A 21164-nucleotide genomic window follows, 5' to 3' on the forward strand; every position below is an offset into this window, starting at 1 on the left:
AATTCGTGCAAATTTCTCGAAGAAATTTCTAAAAGAGATATTCAAATGTCGAGTGTCATTGAAGCCGTCGAAATTAAGGTTGTGAAAAAAATATGTCAATAAGACAATCAGCAAGACAATTGTCTTGCTCGTTGCCTTACTGGCGGTCTTGCTAATTATCTTGCTGATTGTCTTATTGACATTTTTTTTCCCAACCTCAATTCCAATATTCTTTTATGGCATTCGATATTTGAATATATCTTTTAATTTAATTCACATGAATTTGCTCGCGATCGTAATTCTTATATAGAGAAATTTGGGCCAATTCTTATCTTTTATTCTTATTGCTAAGCACAAACTTCTGTACCCTGCTGATAAGTATCATAAAAAATATATTCTGTAATATCTTATGAATGTAAAACTACTTTTAGCTGTTTTTATTAGGGCAAAAAGCTTTAACTGCTGGACTAATGCAAAAAATTTTATTTAGAACCTAGGTTTAAAGCTTAAGACAAGGCAGCAAGTGTATATTCCTGATATAATAATCAGTCCTGCTTATCTAGTTAACGTTAAATTATAAAAGTAAAAATTACAATCTGTCTAAATTAATTTAAAATTAAAGTATCCAATTTTTTATTTTTATTAAATCAAAATTTATTATCGAAAAAAATTAAATTATAACAATTGTTAGAGAATGAGTTTCGGTATTCAATTAAAAAAAATTCTAATAGTAAATTTTTAACATAAAAAATAATATAAATCAAGTATTTTAACTATCAATAATATTTTGAACAAATATTATTATGAAATTGATTTAGAAAAAAAAATTACAAAGGACATTAATATAAAATAACTTGAAGTAACAATGTATCATAAATTAAAAAATAAGTTGTGAAAAATTTCTATTACTATTTGTTACATAAATCTCAATTCATTTCGGTTCCCAAAAACTCGAATTACATTCATGTTTATATCATAATATGATAAATTGATGTATTAACAATAGTATATATAGTTTTTAAACAAAAAGATTTCTTTTTTTTTCAAATCTTTATAATATTTCATGAATTAGATTTAAATTAACGTTCTGATCAAATAGAGTTATATTTGCATAATGTATTATTGCAAGTCAGAAAATTGAGCACCGTTCTTCCCACATTGTCGAAATCATTAACAACAGCTCCGTTGCTCAAGAGAAGCTTCACCATTTCTATGTCATTATTTTCAACCGCATACATCAATAAAGTCTTCCCATTGTCATCTTGAGCATAAATACTGGCCCCATATTTTATCAATATTTTCGCGACATTTAAATTTTTAGTCTCAACAGCAAAACTCAACAGTGTCGGTGGGTAAAAATATCTACTTTGTATATTACAGTCTTGGTAATGAGAGTTGATATTCGCGCCACGACGCAAAAGCAAGTGAATAATCTTTTCATTTTCGCATAAAACAGCGATATGAATTGGCTGTATATCGTCCACTGATTTTGAATTGACATCGGCTCCGCTATCTAGCAATACTCTGGCAAAGTCATCATTGGGAATTTCGCAAGCCAAATGAAGTGCTGTATAACCCGCTTTGTCAGGCAAAGTACATTTCAAATTAACCAACGCACCTTCTCTCAATAGACACTGAACAATTGTCAAATGTTGGTGTAAAACAGCAACATGAAGTGCAGTAACACCATTTGATTCTTCGGAATTAACATCGGCACCTCGTTCCAAAAGTAGTTTGACGATTGATAAATTTCCAATTTTTATAGTGTAATGAAGCAACGGATTTAACCGCGGATCAGAAGTTTTGAAAACGTTGGCGTGGTTCGCAAGCAGCAATTTGGCTATTTTGAAATGTTTGTACTTTAGAGCTCTTTTCAATGCCGTATACCAGCCAGTTGATGTGATTTGGTCGGATATATTTATTGAATTTATTATATTTCGAAACTTTCCAATATTGCCAGTTCGAATAGAAGAAGTGAATAGACTTTTCAAACTATTTGTCGACATTGTTAATTTATTATGGACAAATACACTTTTTACACAGATATATAATTAGTTATATATTTTTTGCCTTGTAAAATTATTATTTTTCCCAACAAAATAATTACTTAATCGTTACCATGTATATTTTACTCACTATGACGGAGGTGTAAAATGAATACTAACGACTCACTTGGAAAATTTATTTGAGGTTAAGATTTATTAATTAGTATACTTCTTATCGTATAGACAATTATGTATTATAGTAAATTAATTCCTGCGCATTCGATGTACAGTTTTATCAATTTCAAAACAACATGAAGGTTTTGATATTTAAAATTGCCGGGAAAAAATAATTTTGGAAAATTTCATAAAATTTTATAGACAGTTATTATTTAAAAGAAAAAAAAATAATGCGTTAGGAAATTAATTGAAGTTTCCAGCTCGGGAAGTCAACTTTTCATCCCTTGCCGCGCAATATACTATTATAGATGATTTGATTAAAATTATTAGTGTGAAAAAAAAATATTTGTAAAATTAAATTTATTATTGAAGATGACATTTATTTTAATTAAATTACTGTAAAATTATGTGTCATTTGCTGTATAGTTTGGTCCTATTCACATGCACGAGCGATCGATCGACCCTTATTGAAAGAATGGATTTAAAAGGATTAGAAAAAAAAAATTCTAATACTTCTTAATGTTTTTGTTAATGGACTCGAGTCCGTACTCAGTAAAAAACATTTTTTGGCGCAAGAAATATTTAATTGTCTCAAAAAATTTTTTGTTTATAGTTCATAGTGCAAAAAAAAAGTTCTGGCGCCAAGAAATCAGTTTTTTTCTGTGTAGAAGAGTCTTAGGTGGAAACTGGTTGATACTAATTGTTTTAAAAGGCACAATAATGCAATCGTAAGGGTTTTTCAAATTTCCAAATAATTTGTAATAATAATTTATTAAATATTTTAAAAGTAAAATTCAAAATAATTATGAATTTAATTTTTTTAAGCTCAAAAACACTTATCTCGTAATGTATATGAGTATAAAAATTAAGTAATTACAAATTCGTGAAAAAAATCAAGAGAGCTATATGATAATTTTCAATTTTAAAGTATTTATTTTTAAGAGTATTTATCATTAAATTTCAATTATAATGGAGATGTCAGAAGATTTTCGTTAATGAGTCGTTGTAATTATTATAAGTGTAAGAACTTACCATTTACTAAGTATTTTGGGATTGGTGCTTATGCCGTCGATGTACCCCCATCACGTGGTATGGGACATCGTTATAAGTTAGTAGGACTCAAAAAGAACGGAGGAAATTTACCTGGGACATAGTGTGGTCGACAGTCTAAGCGACATCATTTCAGTTCTCAACTCTCATTTCTCATACAAATTTGTGCAGATTGAGTGAATATAAACAGGAATATCTAAAAATATTATTGAGTTATCCGTCTATTATAAAAATGGTAAGTAATATTTATTAAATCTTCTGCCATCGCACTAAACTTTCAAATATCCACATGATTTATTCTCATTCAATTTCGTCAATTTAGTTGGAAAATTATTTTCGTAGACGATAAAAAATCGGGAGTAAATTCGGAATAAATTTTTCGTCTGAATTTACATCGTTATTTGGAATTTCGGAGTTTAAAAAATAAATCACGTTCGCAATCGAGTGAACAGAGAGTTTTTGTTAGCGGAGTCAAATTAAACACAGAAAAGAAAAAGATTTTTTGACGCGAAAATTTTTTTTCTTGCCCCAGCAAATCCTTTTTTACTCCAAGAAATTTTTTTTAGTACTAAGAAAATTTTTGTCTTTAACTCATAGTGCAAAATATTTCTTGCGCTCCGAAATCCCTTTATTTCTGTTTATGTGAGTTGACCTCACAGTGCGATTGCTCAACTGTTAATTAACATATTTTTTATTTGTGACATAATTAATTAATTTTTGTTTTTTATAATTAGGCATGCACAGTAACCAATTGCATCTGTGAATCGAGAGACTTTATGGAAAAATTAGATGAAAAAAAAAAGTCAATTCAAATAGGGCTAAGATTATTGGTACAGTTAGGGGACACCATCCCCGAACTTAATTGGGATTATTTAACTGAAACTGACTACGTCATTAAGATGTTAAATGCAATCGAAAGTTATGAGGAAGCGCAGGAACCTTATCTAATTCAGGAAAAATATATTGTCGCTGAAATTAGAAAGATTTTTAACTGCAAAATTATCATGAATATTCTAAAGGATAAAGATGGGCAAGAATTTTTGGCTTTAATTGAAAATCATAACAAAGAACTCAACTTGGGATTAAGAAGTAGCGAGAAATTAAATTATATTAAATTTTAAAAAATTTATATTTCTTTGTTTTTCTCGAAAATAACACATACTTTTAATAACATATATGTATTAACATTTTTAAAAAATCATAAATATGAAATTCGGCTTGAAAAAATATTTATGAGAATATTTCTTTAATAATAAATTATAAAATTACTGGGCACTGTATTTTATAATTAAGTATGAACATAGAAATATTAAATTTAAAACGGCAACTGAAATGTATAATTTTTAGAACTCGTGATAATTGTAATTAATTGAACTGGTTTCAATTTGTGACGAAAAAATAAATAAATAAAAATTAATTTTTCTGTGTATATATACTTGATCTCTTTAATTAATTTACTATTATTATCCAATATAAGAAGAAGAAAGTGAAGGGAAAATATCACTTTTTTTCTACTTTTTAAGAAATTTTTATGACTCTTATAAAAGAATTTTTTAAGTAAAAGCTCGTTTACACGCGTTCTACGAGTTTTAGATAATATTATTAATAAAATATAACTCCACATAATATAATCGAAGTAAAAATTCGCGTATTACATTATTGATCAGCTGATATGCACACACATACGCACATACATATTAAGGCACACACACGCACGCACACATTTGCACACACGCATACATTCGAACACACACACGCACACAAACACCTGCACACACCCAAACACACACTCGCACACACACACACACACACACACACACATTGTTTATCAGTTTAATATAAATTTATTTAAGTATTAAAACTCCGGACCGGAGTGAATTGGGAGTGAAATAAAATCCACGTCACTCCGCAATCACTTCGCTAAAAAAAAACTCCCAATTCACTCCGCATGCGGAGTGATTTTTTTTTTAAACTCCGGAACTCCGAGTGGCGGAGTGAATCCGGATTTAATTTCAATCCGAATTCACTCCGGATTTTTTACAGTGTATATCAACCGTTCAATTGTATATATATTTTAACTTAAAAATACAGTATATTTAATCGATTTTGTTCGTAGTTTTAAATTAAAAAGAAGATTTTAAGTTTAGCCAGCTTCAGTACTTCGAAAATTCATAAAGCCAGACTATATATAATTTATAACGATTTAAAACAATGGTAAGTTGTAAATATTTTTTAATTATAACATGTTCAATATGAACACTAGATTGTATCAAAAAATCGAATATTTGTTTTTTTAAAAAGTACTCTGAAAATATTGTTCAGGATACTGTGAAGATGACCTTGTTGAAACAGCAGCTTTTAATTCTAATAGTAAGCAATTTAAAAGATTCTTAACGATTATTACTATTTAAGAATATGTAATTTTTGTAAACACACACTTGTGTTAAATGTCCGTAAGAAGGACGATTCAAAGTATTCAAAAGCATTAAAAAGTATTTAAAATTTTTTTTTCTTAATCGTTTTAAATCGTTTCTTTTAATAAGGGCATCACTGAAATTTGTACGTAAAAAATTTATTAACATTCAAGAAACTTCTTTTCACAAAGTCTATTTAATATCGCATTACTTTTCAATAAAAGATATTTTTATAGTCACATCATTTTTAGCTAGATAATGTTTTCAAATGAATAGAAAATGAACAAAATATTTTAAAAATATGAGTATCAATGTAAAGCGTCTAAAACTAATTTTTTTGAACAGTACCATTAAAATGACCCTAAGACGCTCCCAGCATTTAAAAAAAATTTTTAAGGGCAAAATTTTGCAACAAGTCTTATAAATTCGCAAAAAAAGTGAAAAAACATCATAATTTCTAGTGAATAGAATAACTTCTGAAGAAGTAGATATATATCAAAATGTTGTAAAAGACCTTTTTTGTAGAGCGTTTTATTTTTTATAAGATAACATGCTTCGGGCTTACGGGTCGAATAAGATGTTCAGAAGTTTAAAATCGCGATGAGGCACTATACTCAATTTAAAATTACGAGCTGTCGTTTTAACAGGGTCATCTTTACGGTATCCTGAAAAATATTTTCAGTGTACTTTTAAAAATAAAAAATATTAGATTTTTTTGACACAGCCTAATGAACGCGTATTATATTTTTCTTTTATACTTTCAAGTACAAATTGAACAATAATTCAGTTGTGGGGGGGGGGGGTATTGTTGTATCACGAAGTTGCCATGTCCAACAGCTATGATTTTATAAAAATGTGTAAAGTATCCTTACCTTGTACCAATGATCGAAAAAGGAATGAAAAAAATTTCTGAAAAGAAAAAAAGAATTCAAGATCCCGCGGTAACTCCTGAGGATACACAATCATCAAAATATTTTTTGCAACTACTTAATAATTTTAAGGGATAATATTTTGCGTCAGTGCATAATACGGTTTCTGTTTTAGATAACTGTATTTACTGTTGTATCCTATATCTAGTATGGACTTAAATACTATCATAGATATATATTTATGAATACCATAGATATTGAATAAATGAAATCGTAAAAATAAACTGTTTAAATATTTATTATCCCCTGGCAGAGGCCTACATCGAAAAAGTATTCCTCTACCGGCACAGTTGGTTGAAAGTACGAGGTACATGATTTAATCTAAATACCTCGGCTCCTAATAAAGCTATAAACAAAGTTTTTGTTACATTAAAGTTCATACGAATCTGCGTAAAATAGATGTACTATTTAGGTAATTAATTCCATTTTGAAATAACAATAATGACATTAAAAACTGAAAAAAGTGAGTTTTGAAGATTTTTTCTTTAAAAAGCTGCATTTTCAGTTCTAAGTTATATGATCACAATGTTTGTTTTTTTATTCACTCCAGAAAAAGGTAGTTATTTTGTAATTTGAACGCATTAAGTGGCGTATTTTAAAAAGTAGGTGGAAAATAGATTTTTGAATTAATTTCAATTACTTTGTGATTTACTGCGTTCCCTGGTGTAAATAAAACTTAATTTAGATTTGATCGTCTTATATCGTGACTAAGTAAGACCAGTTAACGAAACCAAGTCTACATCAAGTTTTATTTTTGACCTAGAAAACGTCAGAAGTGTTTCGTTAATGAGTTCTCGTAATTACTCTAAGTATAAGAACTTACCATTTGCTAAGTATTTTGGGATTTGTGTTTATGACTACGATGGACCCCCATCACGTGGTATGGGACATCGTTATGAGTTATTAGGACTCAAAAAGAACGGAGAAAATTTACCTGGGACATAATGTGGCCGACAGTCTAAGCGACATCATTTCAGTTCTCAACTCTCATTTCTCATACAAATTTGTGCAGATTGAGTGAATATAAACAGGAATATCTAAAAATATTATTGAGTTATCCATATATTATAAAAATGGTAAGTAATATTTATTAAATCTGCTGCCATCGCACTAAACTTTCAAATGTCGCGGTCATGGTACCCCGGAAATCACCCACATGATTTATTCTCATTCAATTTCGTCAATTTAGTTGGAAAACTATTTTCGTAGACGATAAAAAATCGGGAGTAAATTCGGATTAAATTTTTCTTCTGAATTTACTTCGTTATTTGGAATTCCGGAGTTTAAAAAATAAATCACGTTCGCAATCGAGTGAACAGAGAGTTTTTATTAGCGGAGTCAAATTAAACACAGAAAAGAAAAAGATTTTTTGACGCGAAAATTTTTTTTCTTGCCCCAGAAAATCCTTTTTCACTCCAAGAAATTTTTTTTAGTACTAAGAAAATTTTTGTCTTTAATTCATAGTGCAAAATATTTCTTGCGCTCCGAAATCCCTTTATTTCTGTGTATGTGAGTTGACCTCACAGTGCGATTGCTCAACTGTGAATTAACATATCTTTTATTTGTGACATAATTAATTAATTATTTTTGTTATAATTAGGCATGCACAGTAACCAGGTGCATCTGTAAATCGAGAGACTTTATGAAAAAATTACAAGAGAAAAAAGAGATAATTCGAGAAGGGCTGAGAACGGTGGTATCTGCAAGAGACCGCATCACCAACCTTTATTTGGATTCAATGACTGACATCATCTCGATGTCAAATACAATCGACAGTTATGAGAAAGCACAGGAAACTTTGATAACTCTTCAAAAATCTGTTATCGCTGAAATTAAAACAGTTTTTAACTGCAATATTATCATGAATATTCTAAGTGATAAAAATGGGCGAGAATTTCTGGTTTTAATTGAAAACTATAAGAAACATCTTAACATGGGATTAAGAAGAAGCGAGAAATTAAATTAAATTTAACATCTTTTTAATAGCATAAGTATTAACATTAAAAAAAATTTGTAAATATGAAATTCGGCTTGAATAAAATTTTTGATACGTCTAGTTGTAATTTAAAGTTTCTCTCATATCTGTTATACATTCACACATGCTGTTTATCATCTAATTGACGATGGAAACTGAATAAATAAGACTATAATCGAGTTTCAGCGAGTTATTCTCAAATCAACCTTTACAGGAAGTTTTAATTAGCACAAGTTTCAAAGATAGAAAAAAATACACCAAAGTTTTGTGTATAGTCGGCCAACTCCCTCTATTTGAATCTAATATGAATAATATTAATATACTTATTAGTTAAGGATTAAGTTATTTAAAATATTGAATGATCAATTGTTGATCATTCAATGGTCAAATAAAATGTATTATATACATTATCTATCTATCTATGAGTCATAGGTTGAAAGTTAAAATGCATTTGCTGCTGAAATAAATTCCTGTTATAATTATAATAAGACTATTAATAAGCTTGGAATTTAGATAAATAAATCAGACAAAAATTTTATGTTGTATTGAATTTTATTTTTATTTGTACTATATAGACGGCACTGCAGCTCACTGTATTTATATTAACAATACATGAATAAAAACTTAATTTAATGAATTGATACATAAATTATAAATTTTAAAAAAATTTTGATAATTAATATTTTGCGTTAAAACTTATAATAAAATTTAATACTGCATTTTTTGGTAAATATAAACTTAATTTCTACAGCTGGCGCATAAAATACGAACATAATTTTTTTTTTTGATAATAAATACAAAAACAATTATTTTTGAATGTACACATTCTTATATTTTTGAATTGAATCCTATTAAATTTTTTGAATTTGTAAGTCAGTTGGGATGAAATTACAGAGCAAATAATTATCAAGTATTTTAACGGAAGATTGATATGAGATCTTAATTACTAAGTTAACAATAAAATTCTGATATGTTTTGCATTATAAATATAAAAATGATTTAAAAATTTGATTAATCACCTATTGATTTGCGGATAATTAATTCAGCCTGTGATCGCCACTCAATCCGTCGTTGAGATACTTTTTATTTTCTTGAATTAAATCCAAAAATTCACGTCCTTCATTATTTTCCAAAATATTCATCATGATCGGGCAATTGATAATCGATTTAATTTCAGCGTTGATATTTATTTGAAGATCTGTCAAAGATTTTTGAGCCTCATCATAAAGGTCTAGTTTTTCAGCGATGTCGGAGGTATTGACATATTGATTGAACACGTTATTCATTGTGTATTGCGAAATTTTAATACGGTCTATCATACTAATAATAAAATCTTTTTTCTTGCATAATATTTCCATGAAATTGTATTTTTCACACATACAGCCCGTTGTAGTACATGCCTCCTATTCAAAATTAGTTAATAAATCAGTTAACTGACAGAAAAAGAAAAATTTTTTTTTCAATTGACTCAAATTCACTTACCATTATTAAAGTAGATTAAAAAAATATATATCAAATAACGAAATTATCAAAATATTATAAAAACTGTCTTATTAATTTTAAATTTTAGTATGTGTCACTTTGAACGTGATTATTCGAATGAATCATTTTTAATTATTACACTCGTATTTAAAAGCTTTGTCTATGGTAATTTATTAGCAATACTTAGATGACTAAATATTACTAGTTTTCATGGAAACTGATAAATGAATTTTAATATTCACATTGGACACTCATTTGAATTATTTTCCTACAAAAAAAAATTTAAACTTCTATTGAAATTAAGGTAGAGGTCGTAATAGTATTTTCTGAAGCCAATGAAAATTTGAAATATGTGCAAGGACTACAGCTCTTCACCGACTTGATAAAAACAATACATGAAGAAAACTTGATTTTAAAGAATAAACATATAGCTTATAAATTCTAATACATTTTGTTTATTAAATTTTTTTTTGGGAATACTCTTCGTCTTTATCAGGGGTTATCAGATATTTTCGGCTGGGATTTTTTCGGAAACAAAATCTGTCAATACAAAACACCGACCGCACTTTGATGCATTACTGTCTAATCTAGCGAAGTGCGCTTTAATTGTTTGATAATATTCGTTTGTTTAAGAGAAAAACTCGGCCAAAGTTTCGATTTACTGTACAAGTGCAACAAAGATAGTATTGTTCGTAGACTTGAGTGTAATAGAGAGAAAAATGTGAACTCCTGTTATGGTCTCTTTCGATCGCCATGTAATGTAATGTAACTCTTTAGTTTTAATGATATTATCAACAAAAAAATTGAAAAAACACCGTTTTCAATATTTTTCTTGGATATTGTATGTATTAACGCTCTGATATGAGTCAGAACTGATTTAAATCCTTATTTCGATCACTTACAATGATCTCTGCCTGAATATAGGGGAGGGTGGGGCAGAGCGGCCCCCTTAAGCCAATTATTACTTTTTATGGCTTTGAACCATAAGATCACTTTACTTTTGTCCTATTTCGAACAAATTTATGGACATTTTGCCAAAATTCCGAAAAAAATTTTTTTTTTGTGGGGCACAGCGGCCCCCCTCCAAAAAATGATAAAAAATTTTTTTTTTCGTTTTTTTTTTTTTTAAATTGTTATCATCATTAAGGATGTATTTCTTTCTCTTGACAACTATTTTTGGTTTTATATTACTCGAAAAAAATTTTTTAAGGTGTAATAAATCGTTCACTCTCAATTACCTTAATTACTAATTGTAATTTAATAAAAAAACAAAAACAATTCTATAGTTTTATTTATTTCAAAAATTTAGAGAAACGGCCGAAAAATATGAAAAAATAATTTTTTCGGAAGTTTCGGTTGGTCCATTTTGCCCCAGATGTTATGCGTAGGGCTGAAAATGCGCAAACATATCGGATTTATACTAATTAGTCGAAAAAAAAAAAAAAAATTTTTTTTGATCAAAATTTCAGAGGGGCCGCTCTGCCCCACCCTCCCCTACACACAATTCTAACATTTTCATGACATTTGGGCAACTTATAACAGGTCTGTTTTATTACCAATCTTCGTGAATGAAATTGACAAACAATAGTTATTATTTCGTAACCCATAAGCTTTCGACCGCCCACTCTTATATATATTACATTTCTCGACCCTTTCTTTTATGATTTCCCACTTAATTCTTATTTGTTTTTCAACACTTGTTCCCCTTCTATTTCAAGTTTTTCCCCAAATTTATTCTTTGCCCGCTCAAAGCCGAGTTCTGGACATCAAAAAACAAAAAAAAAAAAAAAACTAAAATATAATAAACAAAAGAATTTGTATTTTACTTAGTCAAAGATATAAATGATGAGTTTATTATTATATCGGGTTCTTTATAATTTTATCTAGCTGATCTATAATATACAAAATTGCTTCTGAATAAAAATTTATAAAATATAGACGTTAAAATATAAAAATATACATTTTGAGTATACAATGATCTATAACTGGTAGAGCACTCGGCGTGATACCGAATTGGTCTGGGTTCGATTCCCAGTTCGGGCTATCTATGTTTTTCTCACTTTATCTCTAAATTGTCTTATTGGGAGGTTTGCATGTTTAGGTTTCCACTATATTTAAATGGCCACAAATTATATATAAAATTTATACAAATAATTATTGTGATAGTAATTGTATAGAAATTATATATAAAATTTATACCAATAATTATTTTGATAGTAATTGTATACAAATTATATATAAAATTTATACCAATAATTCAGTATTAGCAACCATTCTATCCAATCAAATATAATAATAATAATAATAATAGTATACATCCTCGTGTCTGGCGTCAGACATTTTTAAGCTTCATTGTCGGCCTTTTTTCGGCCATTTTTAGGTCTAACGAGTTTCGGCAAAATTTCGGCCTCGTGTTCACTACCTAGGCCTTTTTTCGGCCAATTTTCGGCCGAGAATAAAAATTACTTTTAGAATATTTTCACCCGGGAAACTTCTGATCCGCGGTTAAATCCGTTGCTTCATTTACACTATAAAAATTGGAAACTGATCAATCGTCAAACTACTTTTGGAACGAGGCGCCGATGTTAATTCCGAAGAATCAAATGGTGTTACTGCACTTCATGTTGCTGTTTTACACCAACATTTGACAATTGTTCAGTGTCTATTGAGAGAAGGAGCGTTGGTTAATTTGAAATGTACTTTGCCTGACAAAGCGGGTTATACAGCACTTCATTTGGCTTGCGAAATTCCCAATGATGACTTTGCCAGAGTATTGCTAGATAGCGGAGCCGATGTCAATTCAAAATCAGTGGACGATATACAGCCAATTCATATCGCTGTTTTATGCGAAAATGAAGAGATTATTCACTTGCTTTTGCGTCGTGGCGCGAATATTAACTCTCATTACCAAGACTGTAATTTACAAAGTAGATATTTTTACCCACCGACACTGTTGAGTTTTGCTGTTGAGACTCAAAATTTAAATGTCGCGAAAATATTGATAAAATATGGGGCCAGTATTTGTGCTCAAGATGACAATGGGAAGACTTTATTGATGTATGCGGTTGAAAATAATGACATAGAAATGGTGAAGCTTCTCTTGAGCAACGGAGCTGTTGTTAATGATTTCGACAATGTGGGAAGAACGGTGCTCAATTTTCTGACTTGCAATGATACATTATGCAAATATAACTCTATTTGATCAGAACGTTAATTTAAATCTAATTCATGAAATATTATAAAGATTTGAAAAAAAAGAAATCTTTTTGTTTAAAAACTATATATACTATTGTTAATAGATCAATTTATCATATTATGATATAAATATGAATGTAATTCGAGTTTTTGGGAACCGAAATGAATTGAGATTTATGTAACAAATAGTAATAGAAATTTTTCACTACTTATTTTTTAATTTATGATAAATTGTTACTTCAAGTTATTTTATATTAATCTCCTTTGTAATTTTTTTTTCTAAATCAATTTCATAATAATATTAGTTCAAAATATTATTGATAGTTAAAATACTTGATTTATATTATTTTTCATGTTAAAAATTTACTATTAGAATTTTTTTTAATTTAATACCGAAACTCATTCTCTAACAATTTTTATAATTTAATGTTTTCCGATAATAAATTTTGATTTAATAAAAAAAAAAAAAATGAATACTTTAATTTTAAATTAATTTAGACAGATTGTAATTTTTACTTTTATGATTTAACGTTAACTAGATAAGCAGGACTGATTATTATATCAGAAATATACGCTTGCTGCCTTTTCTTAAACTCTAAACATAGGTTCTAAATAAAATTTATGCATTAGTCCAGCAGTTAAAGCTTTTTGCCCTAATAAAAACTGCTAAAAGTAGTTTTACATTCATAAGATATTACAGAATATATTTTTTATGATACTTATCACTGTTGCGAATAAATATAAGCGAATGCGTGAATTTCGAATGCCTCAAACATAGGGCAGAACAATATAGTGAATTGCAAATCAGAATTTATGCATACGCTGATGGTTCCCGCGTCATAAACCTTAAATTATCTTGATTTTGACTGGCCACTGACAACAGAACTTGAATTCAATGCAAGTAATAATGAAAAATATAGTGTGTGGTAGAGGATAAATCGATATGTCTTCGCGTGGTGCCAGCCTACTTTACCTAAGTATAAAATCATTCCTTGTCCCATAATATGCTGTTATTTAATAAATAGAAACAAAATAACTATACAATTACGTGGGCCTGCACTGAATGAATAGTACTGGGAAAAAGTCCCAGTATTGTATTCCCTTCTGATATTAAGTCGGAAATCTAGTCGGCATAGCTAGAACTGCGCAAATTTCCTGGAAATTCCGAGTCATCGAAAGAAAAAAATTATCGACACATCAATACTTGAAGACAACTACTTTTAAGTGGCTGATAAAATATAATTCTATTTTAAAGATTTTTAAAAATGGTGGAAAAATGGGTGATAATTCCTGTATATATTTAAATAAAGTTGAAACATTCAATGCAAGAAATTAAATGTCCAAAATTTTATTGAAAGCGGATAGTATTACAGGATCAACACAAAATTAATTAAAAAAAAATTTCAAATTGTTACTGGAGTTTTGTATATATGTGAGGAATTAATATGATAAACGTTCAAACAGTTTATTTTTTCAATATTTATAATCCATTATGAACTGATGGATTTTCCATCATTGAAGATATATCTTCACTACTAATAGCCATTATTTCATTTATTAAATCAGAATCTCTTTCTTTGACAAATAAGAATTCTCTTCCAAAATTTGTTGTTTGTATAAAATAAGAACTATACGGACATTCTTCAAACGTCTTAACCGCATAATGCGTCGTCACAATCGCAAGTGCTTGAAATATATACAACAATCGCAAACGGTCTTGTTCTTTGCTTATCTCCTCAGGAGTCGATTTCGGATCGTCGATTTTTTTTTTAGATTCAGCAATACATTTTTTTGTGTTGTTGATCTCTCGCAAATGAAAGCTGAAAGATGTACAGCTTCTTCGCATAGCGGCTATTGGATTTTCCCATTTCCTGAAACAGACCTCAGCACAATTGCATTCTGGTGGATTGTTCTCCTGAAAGTATTAAAAAAAATATAACATTTATTCATATTAAATATATTATAATTTAAAAATGTTCTCAACTTACCATCGTATGAACTAATGGATTTTTTATCATTAAAGATATATCTTCACTACTAATAGCCATTATTTTATCAAATAAATCAGAATGTTCTTCTTTTAATAATAAGAATTCTCTTCCATAATCTGATGATGGTATAAAATAAGAACAGTGCGGACATTCTTCTAAGTTCTTAACCAAATGATACATCATCTCAATCAGAAATGCTTCAGATTTATAATCCGATTGCAAACAGTCTTGTGCTTTGCTTATCTCCTCAGGAGTCGATTTCGGATCTTCGATTATTTTTTTAGACTGAGCAATCTTTTTTTCTATTCTGTTGATCATTTACAATGTTAAACTTGAACGTCTACATCTTGTTTCAACAGCGGCCATTGGATTATCCCCTTCCCTGACACAGAACTCATCAGCACAATTGCATTCTGGTGGAATGTTCTCCTGAAAGTATTAAAAAAAATATAACATTTATTCATATTAAATATATTATAATTTAAAAATGTTCTCAACTTACCATTGTTTTAAATCGTTATAAATTATATAAAGTCCGGCTTTATAAAATTTTTCGAAGTACTAAAGCTGGCTAACCTTTAAATCAACGTTTTAATTTAAAACCACATGCAAAGTCGATACGTAATTAATATTAAATTTGTAATTAAATCATACTGTAAATACAATTAATTAGATGATACAAGTTGTATAATATTGAAAGAGTAATTTAAATCAACTGGCGGAACAAATCGTTGAAACTGTTGCAGATGCAGATGAATTACCAAAATTTAATTTGGCTCAAGTATTTGATACTTTATACTGTATATTGTTTCTGTGGGAGCTCTAGAGAGAGACAAGGTTCCTAGAATAAGGAGGTTGGGTCAACCATTATCCCAATGTTAAATTTTGTCGCTGGTTCCTTTCTAAGAATAAATGCTGGTCTACCAATCAGCTTTCCCGAAGCATTTGGATGAATTTTCAATACTCTTCAGAGATTGGATCTGTGCTCTATAGGTAATTGAAAGTAAAAATCAAGCGCGATAGACAAGAAGCAGCAAATGGTAACATTTTTTTATATAAAATTTGAAAACTAATGCCGCTGATTTATATAAAGAGTGTAGGAAAAATGCTTCAATAGAAAATAATTATTATCAAATTTAATTTTGCCAAACTTTGCAATAAACTAAACTAAATTTGTAAAGGAACATGGAACTACTATATGATCGTTCAAAAATTTACAGCAAAAGAAATTTGTTTTTTTTAACTTCCCGCTAAAAAAATCGACGATTTTCGAAAAATTGGGAAGTTATTGTTTTCACCCCGATTCGCGAAAATCGAAATTTCGAGATGTCGACGTTTTGAGGTCCTACACGGAAAGAAAATTCTAGCAAAATTTACGATGTTAATATCGTAATCGTCGACTAGACTTTCATTAGCGTCAATTTTAAAATATCTTATTTCAAAATTTACTATGTGGGTTATATTTTTTACTATTTAACATCGTAATTTCATCAAAGACTTTTGGATTAAAAATAACTTCAAAAATTACAATTTAACATCGTAAAAAAAAAGAAATAAAAATTACAATTCGAAAACTATATTTATTCCTATATTTATCTTTCTATGTACTTTTGAGTAAAATAAATATTACAGTGCTGCCTCTGTTATAATACGATGTAAGCTTTAAAAATTACGATATTGTATCGTAATTTTTAAATATTAACTGCGTCCTCCGCAAGAGGCGCTCTCATGACTTAAGAATGTTTATTCTATGGAGGGTAGAGGTATGTACCTGTACTCCATACAATATACAGTACAAGGTATCAAATACTTGAGCCATATTAAATTTTGGTAATTCATCTGCATTTGCAACAGTTTCAACGATTTGTTCCGCCCGTTGATTTAAATTACTCTTTCAATATTATACAACTTGTATCATCTAATTAATTGTATTTACAGTATGATTTAATTACAAATTTAATATTAATTACGTATCGACTTTGCATGTGGTTTTAAATTAAAACGTTGATTTAAAGGTTAGCCAGCTTTAGTACTTCGAAAAATTTTATAAAGCCGGACTTTATATAATTTATAACGATTTAAAACAATGGTAAGTTGAGAACATTTTTAAATTATAATATATTTAATATGAATAAATGTTATATTTTTTTTAATACTTTCAGGAGAACATTCCACCAGAATGCAATTGTGCTGATGAGTTCTGTGTCAGGGAAGGGGATAATCCAATAGCCGCTGTTGAAATAAAATGTAGACGTTCAAATTTCAAATTGCGAATGATCAACAAAATAGAAAAAAAGATTGCTCAGTCTAAAGAAATAATCGAAGATCCGAAATCGACTCCTGAGGAGATAAGCAAAGCACAAGACTGTTTGCAATCGGATTATAAATCTGAAGCATTTCTGATTGCGATGATGTATCGTTTGGTTAAGAACTTAGAAGAATGTCCGCACTGTTCTTATTTTATACCATCATCAGATTATGGAAGAGAATTCTTATTATTAAAAGAAGAACATTCTGATTTATTTAATAAAATAATGGCTATTAGTAGTGAAGATTCATCTTTAATGATAAAAAATCCATTAGTTCATACGATGGTAAGTTGAGAACACTTTTAAATTATAATATATTTAATATGAATAAATGTTATATTTTTTTTAATACTTTCAGGAGAACAATCCACCAGAATGCAATTGTGTTGGGTTCTGTTTCAGGAAATGGGATAATCCAATAGCCGCTATGCGAAGAAGCTGTAGATCTTTAAAATTTTATTTGCGAGAGATCAAAGAAAAAAAAAAATGTATTGCTGAATCTAAAAAAAAAATCGACGATCCGAAATCGACTCCTGAGGAGATAAGCAAAGAACAAGACCGTTTGCGATTGTTGTATATATTTCAAGCAATTCCGATTGTGACGACGCATTATGCGGTTAAGACGTTTGAAGAATGTCCGTATAGTTCTTATTTTATACAAACAACAAATTTTGGAAGAGAATTCTTATTTGTCAAAGAAAGAGATTCTGATTTAATAAATGAAATAATGGCTATTAGTAGTGAAGATATGTCTTCTATGATGGAAAATCCATCAGTTCATAATGGATTATAAATATTGAAAAAATAAACTGTTTGAACGTTTATCATATTAATTCCTCACAAATATACAAAACTCCAGTAACAATTTGAAATTTTTTATTAATTAATTTTGTGTTGATCCTGTAATACTATCCGCTTTCAATAAAATTTTGGACATTTAATTTCTTGCATTGAATGTTTCAACTTTATTTAAATATATACAGGAATTATCACCCATTTTTCCACCATTTTTAAAAATCGTTAAAATAGAATTATATTTTATCAGCCACTTAAAAGTAGTTGTCTTCGAGTATTGATGTGTCGATAATTTTTTTCTTTCGATGACTCGGAATTTCCAGGAAATTTGCGCAGTTCTAGCTATGCCGACTAGATTTCCGACTTAATATCAGAAGGGAATACAATACTGGGACTTTTTCCCAGTACTATTCATTCAGTGCAGGCCCACGTAATTGTATAGGTATTTTGTTTCTATTTATTAAATAACAGCATATTATGGGACAAGGAATGATTTTATACTTAGGTAAAGTAGGCTGGCACCACGCGAAGACATATCGATTTGTCCTCTACCACACACTATATTTTTCATTATTACTTGCATTGAATTCAAGTTCTGTTGTCAGTGGCCAGTCAAAATCAAGATAATTTAAGGTTTATGACGCGGGAACCATCAGCGTATGCATAAATTCTGATTTGCAATTCACTATATTGTTCTGCCCTATGTTTGAGGCATTCGAAATTCACGCATTCGCTTATATTTATTCGCAACAGTGATAAGTATCATAAAAAATATATTCTGTAATATCTTATGAATGTAAAACTACTTTTAGCTGTTTTTATTAGGGCAAAAAGCTTTAACTGCTGGACTAATGCATAAATTTTATTTAGAATCTAGGTTTAGAGCTTAAGAAAAGGCAGCAAGTGTATATTTCTGATATAATAATCAGTCCTGCTTATCTAGTTAACGTTAAATTATAAAAGTAAAAATTACAATCTGTCTAAATTAATTTAAAATTAAAGTATTCATTTTTTTTTTTTATTCAATCAAAATTTATTATCGAAAAAAATTAAATTATAACAATTGTTAGAGAATGAGTTTCGGTATTAAATTAAAAAAAATTCTAATAGTAAATTTTTAACATAAAAAATAATATAAATCAAGTATTTTAACTATCAATAATATTTCGAACAAATATTATTATGAAATTGATTTAGAAAAAAAAATTACAAAGGAGATTAATATAAAATAACTTGAAGTAACAATTTATCATAAATTAAAACATAAGTAGTGAAAAATTTCTATTACTATTTGTTACATAAATCTCAATTCATTTCGTTTCCCAAAAACTCGAATTACATTCATATTTATATCATAATATGATAAATTGATCTATTAACAATAGTATATATAGTTTTTAAACAAAAAGATTTCTTTTTTTTCAAATCTTTATAATATTTCATGAATAAGATTTAAATTAACGTTCTGATCAAATAGAGTTATATTTGCATAATGTATTATTGCAAGTCAGAAAATTGAGCACCGTTCTTCCCACATTGTCGAAATCATTAACAACAGCTCCGTTGCTCAAGAGAAGCTTCACCATTTCTATGTCATTATTTTCAACCGCATACATCAATAAAGTCTTCCCATTGTCATCTTGAGCATAAATACTGGCCCCATATTTTATCAATATTTTCGCGACATTTAAATTTTTAGTCTCAACAGCAAAACTCAACAGTGTCGGTGGGTAAAAATATCTACTTTGTAAATTACAGTCTTGGTAATGAGAGTTAATATTCGCGCCACGACGCAAAAGCAAGTGAATAATCTCTTCATTTTCGCATAAAACAGCGATATGAATTGGCTGTATATCGTCCACTGATTTTGAATTGACATCGGCTCCGCTATCTAGCAATACTCTGGCAAAGTCATCATTGGGAATTTCGCAAGCCAAATGAAGTGCTGTATAACCCGCTTTGTCAGGCAAAGTACATTTCAAATTAACCAACGCTCCTTCTCTCAATAGACACTGAACAATTGTCAAATGTTGGTGTAAAACAGCAACATGAAGTGCAGTAACACCATTTGATTCTTCGGAATTAACATCGGCACCTCGTTCCAAAAGTAGTTTGACGATTGATAAGTTTCCAATTTTTATAGTGTAATGAAGCAACGGATTTAACCGCGGATCAGAAGTTTTGAAAACGTTGGCGTGGTTCGCAAGCAGCAATTTGGCTATTTTGAAATGTTTGTACTTTAGAGCTCTTTTCAATGCCGTATACCAGCCAGTTGATGTGATTTGGTCGGATATATTTATTGAATTTATTATATTTCGAAACTTTCCAATATTGCCAGTTCGAATAGAAGAAGTGAATAGACTTTTCAAACTATTTGTCGACATTGTTAATTTATTATGGACAAATACACTTTTTACTCAGATATATAATTAGTTATATATTTTTTGCCTTGTAAAATTATTTTTCCCAACAAAATAATTACTTAATCGTCACCATGTATATTTTACTCACTATGACGGAGGTGTAAAATGAAAAATAACGACTCACTTGGAAAATTTATTTGAGGTTAAGATTTATTAATTAGTATACTTCTTATCGTATAGATAATTATGTATTATAGTAAATTGATTTCTGCGCATTCGATGTACAGTTTTATCAATTTCAAAACAACATGAAGGTTTTGATATTTAAAATTGCCGGGAAAAAATAATTTTGGAAAATTTCGTAAAATTTTATAGGCAGTTATTATTTAAAAGAAAAAAAAATAATGCGTTAGGAAATTAATTGAAGTTTCCAGCTCGGGAAGTCAAGTTTTCATCCCTTGCCGCGCAATATACTATTGTAGATGATTTGATTAAAATTATGAGTGTGAAAAAAAAATAT

General features: G+C 28.9%; 4 protein-coding genes across 7 annotated transcripts; 1 reads left to right on the forward strand and 3 right to left on the reverse strand.

The window, feature by feature from the left end:
* Positions 1 to 859: 859 nt before the first annotated feature.
* LOC130667733 (putative ankyrin repeat protein RF_0381) lies at positions 860 to 2143 on the reverse strand. Its single transcript, XM_057469555.1, has one exon. The coding sequence runs from the start codon at positions 1983 to 1985 to the stop codon at positions 1071 to 1073; it is 915 nt and encodes a 304-aa protein (XP_057325538.1). The 5' UTR covers positions 1986 to 2143; the 3' UTR covers positions 860 to 1070.
* A 12381-nt stretch (positions 2144 to 14524) lies between these two features.
* LOC130667842 (uncharacterized) lies at positions 14525 to 16049 on the reverse strand. Of its 3 annotated transcripts, none has more exons than XM_057469709.1 (4): positions 15841 to 16049; positions 15680 to 15753; positions 15175 to 15606; positions 14525 to 15101 (listed from the first exon to the last, which is right to left on the reverse strand). In XM_057469709.1, the coding sequence occupies exons 3-4, from the start codon at positions 15493 to 15495 to the stop codon at positions 14667 to 14669; spliced, it is 756 nt and encodes a 251-aa protein (XP_057325692.1). In that variant the 5' UTR covers positions 15496 to 15606; positions 15680 to 15753; positions 15841 to 16049; the 3' UTR covers positions 14525 to 14666. The 3 variants fall into 3 exon arrangements, with proteins under 3 accessions (XP_057325692.1, XP_057325691.1, XP_057325690.1); XM_057469708.1 differs by having other exon boundaries at positions 15832 to 16049; XM_057469707.1 differs by having other exon boundaries at positions 15680 to 16049.
* Positions 16050 to 16917: 868 nt separating this feature from the next.
* On the forward strand, positions 16918 to 18436 carry LOC130667852 (uncharacterized). Of its 2 annotated transcripts, none has more exons than XM_057469721.1 (4): positions 16918 to 17114; positions 17193 to 17266; positions 17340 to 17771; positions 17845 to 18436. In XM_057469721.1, the coding sequence occupies exons 2-4, from the start codon at positions 17264 to 17266 to the stop codon at positions 18277 to 18279; spliced, it is 870 nt and encodes a 289-aa protein (XP_057325704.1). In that variant the 5' UTR covers positions 16918 to 17114; positions 17193 to 17263; the 3' UTR covers positions 18280 to 18436. The 2 variants fall into 2 exon arrangements, with proteins under 2 accessions (XP_057325704.1, XP_057325705.1); XM_057469722.1 differs by having other exon boundaries at positions 16918 to 17105.
* Positions 18437 to 19750: 1314 nt separating this feature from the next.
* On the reverse strand, positions 19751 to 20665 carry LOC130668722 (putative ankyrin repeat protein RF_0381). The gene has a single exon (XM_057471133.1). The coding sequence runs from the start codon at positions 20663 to 20665 to the stop codon at positions 19751 to 19753; it is 915 nt and encodes a 304-aa protein (XP_057327116.1).
* Positions 20666 to 21164: the final 499 nt, after the last annotated feature.

The sequence above is a fragment of the Microplitis mediator genome, chromosome 5, assembly GCF_029852145.1.
Source record: "Microplitis mediator isolate UGA2020A chromosome 5, iyMicMedi2.1, whole genome shotgun sequence".
NCBI classification, from domain to species: domain Eukaryota; kingdom Metazoa; phylum Arthropoda; class Insecta; order Hymenoptera; family Braconidae; genus Microplitis; species Microplitis mediator.

Excerpts from the sequence above, each read along its gene's own strand:
- LOC130667842 (XM_057469709.1), bottom strand. The coding sequence starts at position 15,495 with ATGATCAACAGAATAGAAAAAAAGATTGCTCAGTCTAAAAAAATAATC. Across the intron at positions 15,102-15,174 it reads ATCCATTAGTTCATACGATG|GAGAACAATCCACCAGAATG; the intron begins GTAAGTTGAGAA and ends TAATACTTTCAG.
- LOC130667733 (XM_057469555.1), bottom strand. The coding sequence starts at position 1,985 with ATGTCGACAAATAGTTTGAAAAGTCTATTCACTTCTTCTATTCGAACT.
- LOC130668722 (XM_057471133.1), bottom strand. The coding sequence starts at position 20,665 with ATGTCGACAAATAGTTTGAAAAGTCTATTCACTTCTTCTATTCGAACT.
- LOC130667852 (XM_057469721.1), top strand. Across the intron at positions 17,772-17,844 it reads ATCCATTAGTTCATACGATG|GAGAACAATCCACCAGAATG; the intron begins GTAAGTTGAGAA and ends TAATACTTTCAG.